The sequence below is a fragment of the Patagioenas fasciata genome, chromosome 10 (assembly GCF_037038585.1).
Source record: "Patagioenas fasciata isolate bPatFas1 chromosome 10, bPatFas1.hap1, whole genome shotgun sequence".
Taxonomy (NCBI): domain Eukaryota; kingdom Metazoa; phylum Chordata; class Aves; order Columbiformes; family Columbidae; genus Patagioenas; species Patagioenas fasciata.
In genome coordinates this window covers 22,848,462-22,861,369 of record NC_092529.1, presented here as the reverse complement: position 1 = coordinate 22,861,369, position 12,908 = coordinate 22,848,462, and the positions used below count along the sequence as shown (strand labels likewise).

At 50.4% G+C, this 12,908-nt stretch overlaps 1 protein-coding gene across 1 annotated transcript; it reads left to right on the top strand.

Moving 5' to 3' along the window:
• Positions 1–1,552: 1,552 nt before the first annotated feature.
• LOC139828713 (olfactory receptor 14J1-like) lies at positions 1,553–2,479 on the top strand. Its single transcript, XM_071812847.1, has one exon. It carries the CDS (start codon positions 1,553–1,555, stop codon positions 2,477–2,479), a length of 927 nt encoding a protein of 308 aa, XP_071668948.1.
• Positions 2,480–12,908: the final 10,429 nt, after the last annotated feature.

Genomic DNA, 12,908 nt, shown 5'->3' with positions numbered 1-12,908 from the left:
AGCAGCAGCGCTGGAGAGAGACAGCTCTGCCCAGGAGCAGCTCCTCTGCACACGCAGCAGGGCTGAGGGCTCTGCCTGGGGATCTCAGGGAGACGAGCAAGGCAGAGAGAGATTAAAGGTGGTCAGGATTGAGAAGATGACTGGGAGCTCACTGGAGGAGAAACCTTTGCAGCCATTGCCATGGTAAGTCTCTGGGTGCAGAGCAATGCAGCTGTAGCTCCTGGAGGCATCTCCTAAAACTGGCACAGGCACAGCTGGTGGGATCTGTAAGGATGGGGATTTTTTCAGCAACTTAGAAAATCTGAGAAGCAAGTTGTGCACCCAGGTGTGCCCAGGGCTGTCCTGCAGAGCAGGGTCGCTGCACCCCACGGCTGTGCTGGGGCAGGGACTCTGCCGCCTGCCAGGGTCAGCGCTCAGCCTGCCCGGGAAGATCCCATGGCAGCAGCTGTGGGGGGAAGGAGCGACCCCCGGCAGGGCAGGCAGGGAGCTTGTGGGGTTGAAGGGTGCTGTGTGGGTCAGGGCTGCTCAGAGCTCCAGATCAACCCCACAGACATGGCAGAGGGTCCTTGGGAACAACAACATCAAGACAGGAACAGCTGCAAGGGAAGGAGTCTGTGCTTTCAGTTTTCCACTCTTGGTTGTCTGGGTGTGCTGTGGGAGATGGGGATTTATTTCTCTCTTTGGAGAAGACACTGAGACCCCAGTTCTCATTAGGACTTGTCTGAGCTGCTCCTGAGCCCCTGCACACACAGAGCTGCCCCTGGGCAGTGCCTGGAGGTGTGAGCAGGACAGAGCTGAGCACACAGCGGGTGAGACGGGGTCTGTGACACTGACAGGGAGCAGACCCACGGACAGAGACACAGCTGCAGGCAGCACAGCCATGGGCAGGAAGAGTTAACTGCTACCAGAAATGCTGGGGACAGGATTTAGGAACTTCTCTCACATCCCCTGCAGTGCAGACACATTTCCCAGTGCAACCCCTGGTCTCCTGTCCTCCCCAGCAGAGCCTCTGCCCCAAAGCCATGGGGTCCAGGTCACGAGTCTCCACCTCAGCAGCTGGACCTCCAGGTGAAGGGTTCCTGGAACGTGGTACACAAAAAAGGTGCTAAAGGCACTTGCTCTACAGTGTCATTAAGTGAGTGGCAGCAGCACAGCCAGGTAAGGAGAAGGTTCCACAGCATGCCCGTCTGCCTTTCTGTCCTTGCTTTATTTTCTGGTAGCACTGCAGTGTTCTTCCCTGTTTCTCCACCTGTTCCTGGAGCTCTTGCTCTCTGGGGTTGTGGTGGGAGTGTGAGTCAGTTTTTGTTCTGCCACCAATTCAGTGAATTTTACCTTACAGCTCTATCCATGGAAACTGCATGCCCAACTGCATTTTAAACTTTGATGAACTGTTTTTCTCAGCTGGTAGAAAGAGAGAATGAGCTGAAACATCCCTCCATCAGGGAGAGGGTTTACCGTGAGAAACAGCATGTTGATTTTCCACTGAGAAGTCTCCTCTAACTCGTCACTGTCTTTTCCTCCTTGCACAGGTCCTCATGCCCACAGGCAGCAAATGTCCAATAGCAGCTCCATCACCCAGTTCCTCCTCCTGCCATTCACAGACACACGGGAACTGCAGCTCTTGCACTTCTGGCTCTTCCTGGGCATCTACCTGGCTGCCCTCCTGGGCAACGGCCTCATCATCACCACCATAGCCTGGGACCAGCACCTCCACACCCCCATGTTCTTCTTCCTGCTCAACCTCTCCCTCCTCGACCTGGGCTGCATCTCCACCACTCTCCCCAAGTCCATGGCCAATTCCCTCTGGGACACCATGGCCATTTCTTATATGGGATGTGCTGCCCAAATGTTTTGCTTTGTCTTTTTCATTTCAGCAGAGTTGTATCTTCTCACCGTCATGTCCTACGACCGCTACGTTGCCATCTGCAAACCCCTACACTACGGGACCCTCCTGGACAACAGAGCTTGTGTCCACATGGCAGCAGCTGCCTGGGCCACTGGGTTTCTCAGTGCTCTGCTGCACACGGCCAATACATTTTCACTGCCACTGTGCAAGGGCAATGCCCTGGGCCACTTCTTCTGTGAAATCCCCCAGATCCTCAAGCTCTCCTGCTCACACTCCTACCTCAGGGAACTTGGGCTTCTTGAGTTTAGTGGATCTTTAAATTTTATGTGTTTCATTTTCATTGTGGTGTCCTATGTGCAGATCTTCAGGGCCGTGCTGAGGATCCCCTCTGAGCAGGGACGGCACAAAGCCTTTTCCACCTGCCTCGCTCACCTGGCCGTGGTCTCCCTGTTCATCAGCACTGCTTCATTTGCCTACCTGAAGCCTCCCTCCATCTCCTCCCCATCCCTGGATCTGGTGGTGTCTGTTCTGTACTCGGTGGTGCCTCCAGCAGTGAACCCCCTCATCTACAGCATGAGGAACCAGGAGCTCAAGGATGCCCTGAATAAACTAACGGATTCATTTAAAAACTAATAAAGTGTCTGTCATCTGCTCTTTAACAGATAACAGTTTTCATGTAACTCATTAGAGGCCCAGACTTTTGTGTGTTTGTGTGTTGGTGATGTTTATTTTTTTAATAAATCATGTTATTTTTGTCATCCCCTTTCTAATACATTGTCTGTTTTTTTTCAGACACACTGGCTGTATAAATATGGACTCATGCTCTCTGCGTATTTAAAGAAAATAAAGGGCTGTGCTGCCATTTTTTTTCACTGATATTCTTCCTGCAAGGCCTGTTTGGAGCTGCGTGGACAGTTCCTATGCATGGGGAAAGGGGAAAAGAGTTCAGCCTGGCAACCCTGCCAGGGAGCACCAGAGCTTGGCCTTTCAGAGCTTTTCTGGTTCCACTCCCACACTCTCCTTCTCATCCCTTGTGTTGGTGCAAGGCCTGAGTGCTCTGGCAGCTTGGTCCCCGTCCTGCTGTGTGTCAGTGCTGTGAGCGCAGGCAGGGACAGGTAATGGGCACTGCTGTGACAGAGCTGGCCTCACAACAGCCTTTCCGGATAGAAAGGTATCTCCTAAGGGCAGGGCCTCATGTTTTATGTCTTCTTCAAAGCTACTCCCAGGAACACGACCAAGAAAGTGGCCCACAGATGAAACACCATTGTACAGCTGAACAGTGTGTGTGTGCAGGGCTGGCACACAGCAGTGACCTCTCACAGCCAGACCTCCTGCCAGAGACCGCAAGACCAGTAGAGCAGGGGCTGGGCTGTGCTTGTGGGTGCTGGACACCCCATGCAATCTACCCCAATCATCATGGATTAATCCCTCACAACCTTCATTTCCAGCCCAGACCTCTCGCCACAATTCAGAGAGGTTCTTTGTCCCTCCTTGGATAGACCCTGAATGAGTACGTCAGAAGTCCACGTGTGCATTGTACAGATGAGATGTGAGCATGAACATCATGTACGAGAGGTGGGATGAACCCAAGTGAGCACCAATGCTGACAGATATTCTGGGGTGCCATTTTGCACCTGGGACACGTCAACCCTGGTTGTACAGACAGACTGGGGGACGAGATGCTGCGGAGTAGCTCTGCAGAGAGGGATCTGGGGATCTGGTCAACAGCAAGTTGAACAAGAGCTACCAGTGTCCCTGGAGCCAAGAGGGACCCGTGCCCAGGTGCATCCAGCACAGTACGGCCAGCTGGGCAGGGAAGGGATTGTCCTGCTCTGCTTGGCCTTACCTGGAGCATTCACTGTGTGCAGGGCTGGGGACACAGGATACAAATCAGATAAAGCTACTGGAGAGTGTCCAGAAGAGACTACGAATTTGGTGAAGGGTTTGGAGAGGAAGCCGTATGAGGAGCGGCTGAAGTCCCTGGGTTTGCTCAGCTGGAGCAGAGGAGACAGAGGGCAGAGCTCATGGGGCTGCAGGTTCCTCAGCAGGGAAGCAGGAGGGGTATGGCTGAGCTCTTCTCTCTATGGCAGTGATAGAAACCGAGGGAATGGCAGAAGATGTGCCACGTCTTCCTGCACCAGTCTCTAGGCACCTGAAGGGCAAGGAAGGGATTGCTGAACCGAAGTGAGTGGAAAATCCAATGAGTCCCAAGAAATGCTCTGAACCCATTCGAGAGCTTTAGACCCCCAGGAAAGAGCTCAGTGACAGTGCAGCCCATTCAGCTGCATCTGTGTCCCTCACTGAGCAGCACAACCAGTGTGGACTCACCCCATGGTTCTGCAGCCAACCTGGTCTGCAGAGTATCAGTGCCAGTTTGGGGTGCTGTGGGGAGCACAGGGGAGGGGCCAGGAGCACCAGAGAGAGAAAAATGCTGGTGTTCAGCTGCTCAAAGATAATTTCAGAGTTTAGGGTGCAGGGTCAGAAGTCCTTGCTATTCTGGTGCTTCACCAGGCCTGGGAAGTAGCTGGAGAATGATTGGTGTCCCCCACTTGCCATCTCTTAGTGCATCATCCCTTGTGAAGGGTGGCATGGAAAGCAAGTCTGGGACCCTGTGTCAGGACTTGCACTGAAGAAAGTATTCACCCAGGAACCACATCATTTTGCTCTGGTACTTCAGTCCTGGTGCTCATCACATGTCCTGAAGACAAACTTATGCATCCCTCTTGTAAACCTTACCCCGAAAGTCACACTTAGACAAGGCTCCTGAGCTGGGTCTGAGCTTGAGAACTGGGGTCCAGTTGTGACCAGAGGAAGGACAAGGCCTGTCCTGGGTCCTCTAAAGGGCTGGAAGCCTCTGTGATCTCCACCAGAAAAGGAGGCATTCAGGAAACCGTACACCATCTCCATGCCCTTTGGAGGCCCTTAGTAAGAGTTCCTCTCTCCAAATATCCAACCTGACTTGTTGCTGCATGAACAACCTGGAGAAACTGCCCCAGGACCCTCATTCCAGAGCCCATCTCCTCCACCCCATACAGGCAGTGCTCTTCCCATTATCACTGCGATGGTTCCAGGGGACCCAAGAGTGCAGGAGATGTTGGGTAGAGATATGGTGTCCTTCAGTGCTCCTCATGGTAGCTCCTGCTGGGCTTTGTGCCACTGCTCACAACCCTCTGAGCCTGGATGTTCAGTCAGTTCTCAGTGGTGTTAAACAGGAATATGCCCATGAGCACTGGGAGGAGCGTGGCCACCCAGTCAAGGGCAGTTATTGCCCATCTTGACTCAGCACTGGTGTGGTCACATCTGGAGCGGTGTGTCCCAGTGTGAGGTTCCCCATTCTGGAGGAACGGGGAGGAGCTGCCATGTGGCCAGAGAAAGTCTGGGTCACATGTGGAGATGTTGAGACACCCAAACTTCTTCAGCCTGGTGAAGGGGAGGCTGAGGAAATGTACTGTTTTTACTGAAATTGAGTTAATATTCTTCATGCATTTTCCTTCACATCCAGTACAGTCTTTTGTTTAGATTTGCTATGAGAATAGTGAGGTAACGCTGTTTCTTCCCTGGGATAGAGTTCATTTTTTTCTTTCAGCAGCTTCACAGTGTTTGGCATTTGCTATGAAGGGAATGTCAGAACTCACTGAGATCTCGGCTGTTGTCAGGGAAACCAAGGACTTCTTCGGCCATCCAACTGCAGATGCAGATTGGCAGGAGGGGACACAGACAGGACAGCACCTGGATTGACATGCAGGCTGATCAATGAAATATTCTCTATGATTAGTGTCATGCTCAGTCTAAAGCTGAAGCTGGCTTTTAGGTCTTGTTACATCCGTTACTCTGGGTTTTCCAGCTGGTTTGGTTGTTCCATTCACAAGTTTCATTCTGTCAGGAGTTTGATGTCAGTTCGGCCTTTTGCCGTTCTGCCATTCTGCAGTTGGCCTTTGGGCCTTTCTGCCTGTTGCCCTTTTGCTGTCTCTTGCTGGGATGGGCTGCTCAGGACCAAGGTGCTCCCTTCTGCAGGACTGGCTGTTCCGTGTGGCTGGAGTTACACAGGGGATAGCACTGAGTATATTTTCTTAATTTAATTTATCTATTTTTATTTAATTTACCTGGACTATTGTCAGTGAAACCAAGGACTTCTCTGGAGTCCAGCTGCAGGTGCAAATTGGCAGGAGGGGGCACAGACAGGACAGCACCTTGACTGACATCCAGGTCAATCAGCGAGCTATTCTTTACCATTGGTGTCATGCAGAGTATAAAGCTGAATATACCTTTTCCAGCCAGTTAGTTTTGGTTTGCCGGCTACTTTGGTTGGCTCTGTTTGGAAGTTCCATTCTATTGGGAGTTCAGTGTTAGTTCAGTTTTATGATGTTTTTCTGTTATTCAGTTGGCCCTTGGGCCTCTCTGCCTTTTGCACTTGTACTTTCTCTTGCTGGGATCAGCTGTTCAGGACCAGGATGCTCTCTTCTTTTGGGTTGTCTGTTCAGCACAACTGGAGTTACATGGGGGATTGCACTGAGAATCATATATTTTACTTTATGTATATTTTAGTATATTATTAGTAGTAGTGAATAATTTTAACTGTTTTCTTTCTTTTTTTTTTTTTTTCCCTAAACCCACAAGTTTCTCCCTTCCCTTTCAGTTCTCTTCCTTATCCCACTTGGGGACTGGGAGCAGGATGTGAGCAGCTCTCATGGTCTTGGTTGGTGGTTGTGGTAAAACCATGACAAGAAAGGGTAGTAGTAGCTTCAGAAATGTTGAAAATCTCTTTACAATACGGTAGAGGAAAACAGTATGAGAAAGGAAAACCATCAGAAACTGCAGCTCTGGAGGTCCAGAGTGGAGCTCAGGATAAAGAAATATCATTCTGAGCACAGTGCTGTGGTCATTGAGATGGACTCTGGATCAGCCATGGCTTTGTGTTTCAAGGAACAGCTGGTGAGGATGGAGAGACAGCAGCACAGATGGGGACACACTGGGGTGAGAACAAGGTGGGGAAGTGCATGGGGTGTCTGCAGCCTGTGGGGAAACAGCCACAGGCCTGGGGCAGTGTAGGAAGTACCATGGTGGACATGGCCAAGGGCACTGGCAAGGTTGGATGTCCCTGCAAGAGCCAAGGTCTTCATCCTCTTGGCTTTGGCTTGTGTCCCAAGGCCTAAGAGGAGATACATGGTTGTCATGGCCATGGCACCCCATTGCCTCCTTGCACCCCCAGGGAGTGTCACACCATTGTCCTGCACTGGGCATCGCACTCCCCACATCCCCAGAAAAAGCCTGAGGCACACGTAAGGAACAGGATCTCCCTTCCTAGGGACATGGGGTCAAGGCTTGGCCATTGTCCTTCATCAAACAAACCAAGGGTTTTCTCAGCATCAGAGCTGCTGCACTTTACCTTTGCCTGATGCAATCACTGCCTCCTATTATCTGCTCTAACGAGTCCCTGGGGAGGCTTTGTCAGTAACAGCCCTCAGTGGGGCCCATTAATGCTTCAAGGTACTTTGGAGTTTGCTTCTGACTTGGACTTCTTGAGCAGATTCTTCAGTCTGTGCTTGGTATCTGAGGTTCATGGACTCAGCACCAAATATGCCATGGGGCTCATTAAAACACAGAAAGCCCTAAGGAGCGATGTTTCTTTTGCTAATCTCATTCAAATCTTCCAGACTTGTAGAATTAACTGGAGAGGTTTCAATGGGACACTTAGTGATGAAGATTTAAAAGAAGATTTCATGAAGGAGAGATTTTTCTTTCAAGGGTATTTTCTGTCATTTTTCAGTGTATAGAAGAAGTGACAGCAGCATTCTACACTGGACATTGATCCAGAGGGTCTCCTGAAGACATCTGGACAGGCAGAACAGTCCCTTGAGGCTGGACACTATGGACAACCTCGCTCCTCACCCCCCACCCCCAGTCTGCCAGTTCCCTCATTGGCCACCAGAGACTGCATCACTTTTCCTCACGTCAGACTTCTCCACTGAGCTCTGCAGGAGATGCTGCAGCTCCTGTGCACCAGCTCCACCTGCTCTCCTGTGCAAACACTGCACAGTTTAACAAACAGTAAAACACTTTCCTCAGCTGTGTGTGTAAGCTGGATCTGATGAGGTCCACCATCCACAAGGGACATCCACACAAGAACTGGTTTAGACAGAGAGATAGGAAAGGATAGAAATAAACACAATGAACGTGTTGACTGCCATGTTAATTAGAGCTCTGAAGAATGGGGCAAGTTTGTAACTCCCTGAAGCTCAAAGCAGAAACCAGACAGTTGAGAGGAACTGAATGACCAAAGAGCAAGTGGAGGAGAAACCTGAGAGCACTGGGAAGGGAAATGTCCAGACAGTCTGCTGGAAAGTTGTCCTTTGACATGGACATTTAATCAGGAGAGGTGGAAACTCCTGAAAGATGAGGGAGATGAAATAATAGAGTGTTGGTAATAGAAGTACAGGGGAAGACCAGTATATCTTCTCCTATCCTTAGTACACTTCACTTTTGTGGCTTTTCTTTTTTTTCTTTTATTTGTTTTAATAAGTAAAAAAAAAAAGAACAAAACAAGACCAGAAATCACACCAAAAAAACACACACACAAAAACAAAGAAGTGCACCTTTCCAGGCAGACATCAGTCATCAGTTGTGTCACCATGAACAGCCAGTGCCATTTTAGGGCCCCACTGTACCTGAGGTGCTGGTCTGGGATCTCCATCTATCACACAGGACCTGGGGAGACCAGAGCACCTTGCAATACAGATAGAGCCTGGGCAGGGGTTCCCAGGGCATCTACACTGGCACCAGGTGTTCGTGTCCCTGGAGGTGAAGAAATCTGTGTCCTAAATCCATGCCCAGTTCTGGAAAACTCTTTCAAAGAAAAGTAACCCTCCTAGAAAGACAAACAAACAAACAAATAAATAAATAAATAGCAAATAAATAAATAAATAAACAAATAAGAAGTATGTTGACACCTTCCTTTGCTTTGGATCTTTGTCTTCAGTTCTTCTTATTTTAATTTTCATTGACATTAGCTGACATACAATGAGCTTACAAGCAAGAAGCCAAGATCATTTTGTGTCTTCCATAGCACCCCATGCTCTCTGAACCTTCCCTGCCCAGGACTCCTCACACTTTACCCAGAGCGAGTCACACTGAGGTGTTGGCTGGTTCACTGGCTGAGATGTTGGTTTAGATGGTCACCTACAGCACAGGTGGATCCTGCCCCATCATCGTCTGCTCTGCTCCACTCAGAAACAGAGCCCAACATCACCATGGGATCATAAGAGAACTGAGGTTGAAGGGACCTCAGGAGTCTGCAGTCCAACCTGTCACCAACTGGGTTACACCAAGGTGTTCAAGCCTTGATCCAATCTGAGCTTTAGCAGGACTAGAGGAGCGATCGTCCTTTTGTACTCGGCACTGGTGAGGCTGCACCTTGAATCCTGGGGTCAGTTTTAGGCCCCTCATGGCAAGGAAGACATTGAGGTGCTGGAGAGAGTTCAGAGGAGGGTGACAAGGCTGGTGAAGGGTCTGGAGCACCAGTCTTACGAGGAGCGGTTGAGGGAGCTGGGGCTGTTCAGCCTTGAGAAAAGGAGGCTGAGGGGAGGCCTTGTCGCTGTCCACAACTGCCTGAAAGGAGGTTTGATCATGGTGGGTGTTGGTCTCTTCTCCCAAGTAGCAAGTGATAGGACAAGAGGAAATGGCCTCAAGCTGCACACAGGGAGGTTTAGATTGGATATTAGGAAAAAATTATTTGGGGAAAGGGTTTAGAAGCAACAGAACAGACTGCCCAGTGAGTTTGTGGAGTCACCATCACTGAAGGTGTTTAAAAGACATACAGATGATGCACTTAGGGATATGTTTTAGTGCCACATTTAGGTTAGGGTTGGACTTGATGATCTTAAGGGTCCCTTCCAACCACAATTATTCTCTGATTCTATGATAAGTCATTTTGGATATTTTCTTTCTCAGAGGACCATGCAACCTCCCTGAGAGCCAGGACTTTTCTGAGGTGTTGGAGAGATGTCTCACGGTCACACCAGCCAGTTCCACCAGCACCTATCTGTCCCTTCCCAGACCAAACCTTTTCTCCATATCCCAACCTTCCAGGCGAATTTCTGGGACACAGCAAATGCTGCCCAGGTCTTCTGGGCCTGTTCAGAAGAGAGCAGCAGGCCAACATGTTGATGGGCTCCCTGTGCACTTCAAAGCTTTCCTGACCATTTCTCTCAATGCCCCACTTGCATCCAAACTGTCTGGTCCTTATGCTGTGGATGAGGGGATTGAGCAGGGATGTGGGGATGGTGCAAAAAAAAGGCTTTGTCAAACTCTCTTGGGAGGGCTGTTCTGGACATCCCACAGTCAAGGATGAGGTTGCTGGAGAAACCAGTGGCACTGGTGAGAGGTCTGAGTGGAGAAGGCCTTGTGCCTGTCTACAATGGAGGAGAGCAGCGATGCATTCATGGGATGCCCATGTGAACAGGAAGGGAACAAATGGCTCCAGCGGACAAAAGGCCTTCCAGCCGGTTCTTTACCCATCACAGATGCACCATTCAGGCCATGAGCTGCAGCTTCTCCAGGAGATGCTGTGGGATACGGTGTCAAAGGCTTTACTGCAGTCTAAGGACACAACACCCACAGCCTGTGTGGCGGATTCACTCCCCACGACAGACTTTCCCTCATCTGCTCAGCTGGTCACCTTGTCATAGAAGGAGATCAGGCTGGTCAAGCAGGACCTGCCTTTCACAAAGCCATGCTGACTGGGTCCGATTGCTCGTCTGGTATGAGTGACCTCACAGTCCTTTCCCAGCCATGTTCCTGCTGTTGGCCTATCCCCTGCAGAGGCAGAAGTGACCCCACAGTGCCCTGCACAGCCATTGGCTGCCTACTGGACCATGAGTTCCTGAGACACAAGTGACCACATGGCATCATACCAGCCATCACCCTCCTTGTGGAATCCTACAATACTGCAGGTTGGAAGAGACCCCTGAACATCATCTCTGTCCCACTGACCTTTATGGCACCCCAAGGTTCATTTGTGCTCCCTTGGGTTCATCTCACCATGTGCACACATTGGACATGCACATGATGTGTATGGTTACATCTCATCTGAACAATGAAAACATGGACTTTTGACCTTGTATTTCATAGAATCATAGAATGTCTTGAGTTGGAAGGACCCACAGGTTCATGGAGTCCAACTCCTGTCCCTGCACAGGACACCCCACAGGTCACCCCGTGTGTCTGAGGACGTTGTCCAGTCTCTTCTTGAACGCTGTCAGGCTGGGGCCGTGATACCTCCCTGGGAGCCTGTTCAGTGTGCAGCACCTCTGGGTGAAGAACCTTTTCCTCATGTCCAACCTGAACTTCCCCTGGCACACCCTTTTTCCATTCCCTTGGGTTCTGTCATTGGTCACCAAAGAGAAGAGATCAGTACCTTCCCTTCCTTCTCCCCTTGTGAGAAAGGTGTAGCCACCATGAGGTCTCCTTTCAGTCTTTTCTTCAGCTCTGAGGCTGAGAAACCCCTTGGTTTCCTTTCTTAAGCAGAAAAGAGAAGCCATGACCTGTAGGCAATGGGAAGGGGGATCCTGTCCCTCACACACGGCTCAGGGCCCTTCCTGGGACCGTGGGATGTGGGTGTGCAAGGCCAAGGGAAGGACAACAGTGGTACAACAACTTCCAGCTTCCCCATGGGGCTGCAAGGAGGCAGCGAGGCCCCAGTGCCATGAGGACAACATGGCTTCTCCTGGGCCTCAGTGGCAGAGACAACTGCCACGGCCAAGGGGACAGAGACCTGGGTTCTGTGGGTCCCTTCCAGCCTTGCCAGCGCCCTTTGCCATCTCCACCACAGGCTGTTCTACACGGTCCTACCCCTGCCCCTCTTTCCCTGCAGGCTGCAGACACTCATCTCGCTTCCCCACCTGCTCTCACCCCAGCATTTCTGCACCTTCACTGCTGTGTCTGCACCCTCACTGGCTGCTCTTGGAACACAAACCATGGGCTGATCCAGCTCCCTCTGGCTGACCTCTTGCACCACAGCACTGCCCTTCCACTGACATTTCTTCCTGTGATATCCAGTCCTCACTTTCCAAACTGCACTATGTGATATTTTTTTCCCTCTTCTGCTTTTTCCCACTACAAAGGAATACTCAGCCACCTCAGAAACTGCCCTTCATGCAGGGAACCCAACCCATTAGGCTTCTTGTGGTCTTTTACCTGACAGAAGACAAGTAACCTCACCATGATCTTATAAATCCCAGGACTGCTGCTGTTCTTTCAGCTTCTCTGACAGACACGACCATGTTCCTGCTGCTGTCTCGTCATGTTCTCAGGTGGGATGGACATGACAACCCGTCTCCAAGGCCTCTTCCTGGGTAGGGCCTGTGGGCACTTAGGCAGAGGTTCTTTCCCAGCCATGTCCCTGCTGCGGGGCTGTCACCTCCAGAGACAGAACTGACCTCACTGCCCCTTCACAGCCACAGGATTCTGACTGGATTATGAGTGTCTGAGACACAATTGACCTCATAATACCATAACCATCCATCACCGTTTGGTCCAGGACCCTATCAGAAAACAGTATGATTGTTTTATCAAATTTATCAAATATATTCTCTACTAGTAATTTGAGGGGAAAAATACTCTTCTGAGGAACCGTTGTATTTATGTTGACACCTTTAGAACTCCTTTTCTGTCTCTTATTCTTTTTGTTTTTCCTCTACCTATTCTGTCTTCAAAATCCTCTTCAAGGGAAAGATTCATTGAATCGCAGAATAACTTGAGGTTTGAAGAGAGCCCTTGCCTCACTTATCTCACTGTCCTGCTCCAGGCAGGGTGACCAGGTGAGGTTGTTCAAGGGTTAAAAGTGCACTCGTCACATCATACAAAGGGAGAATAAAGACATTCAGCAGTGTTGGCCCAAGCGCTGGTCCCTGAGGGATTGCACTGGTAACCGGCTACGCTGAGGGCTTTGTACCACTGATGACATTTGGCTCGATTGTCCAGCCAACCTCCCACCCAGCTTCCAGTTCTCCAGCCCAGAGATCACTGATCTGGCTGCTAGGACACCTTGGAACACCATGTCTGTGAC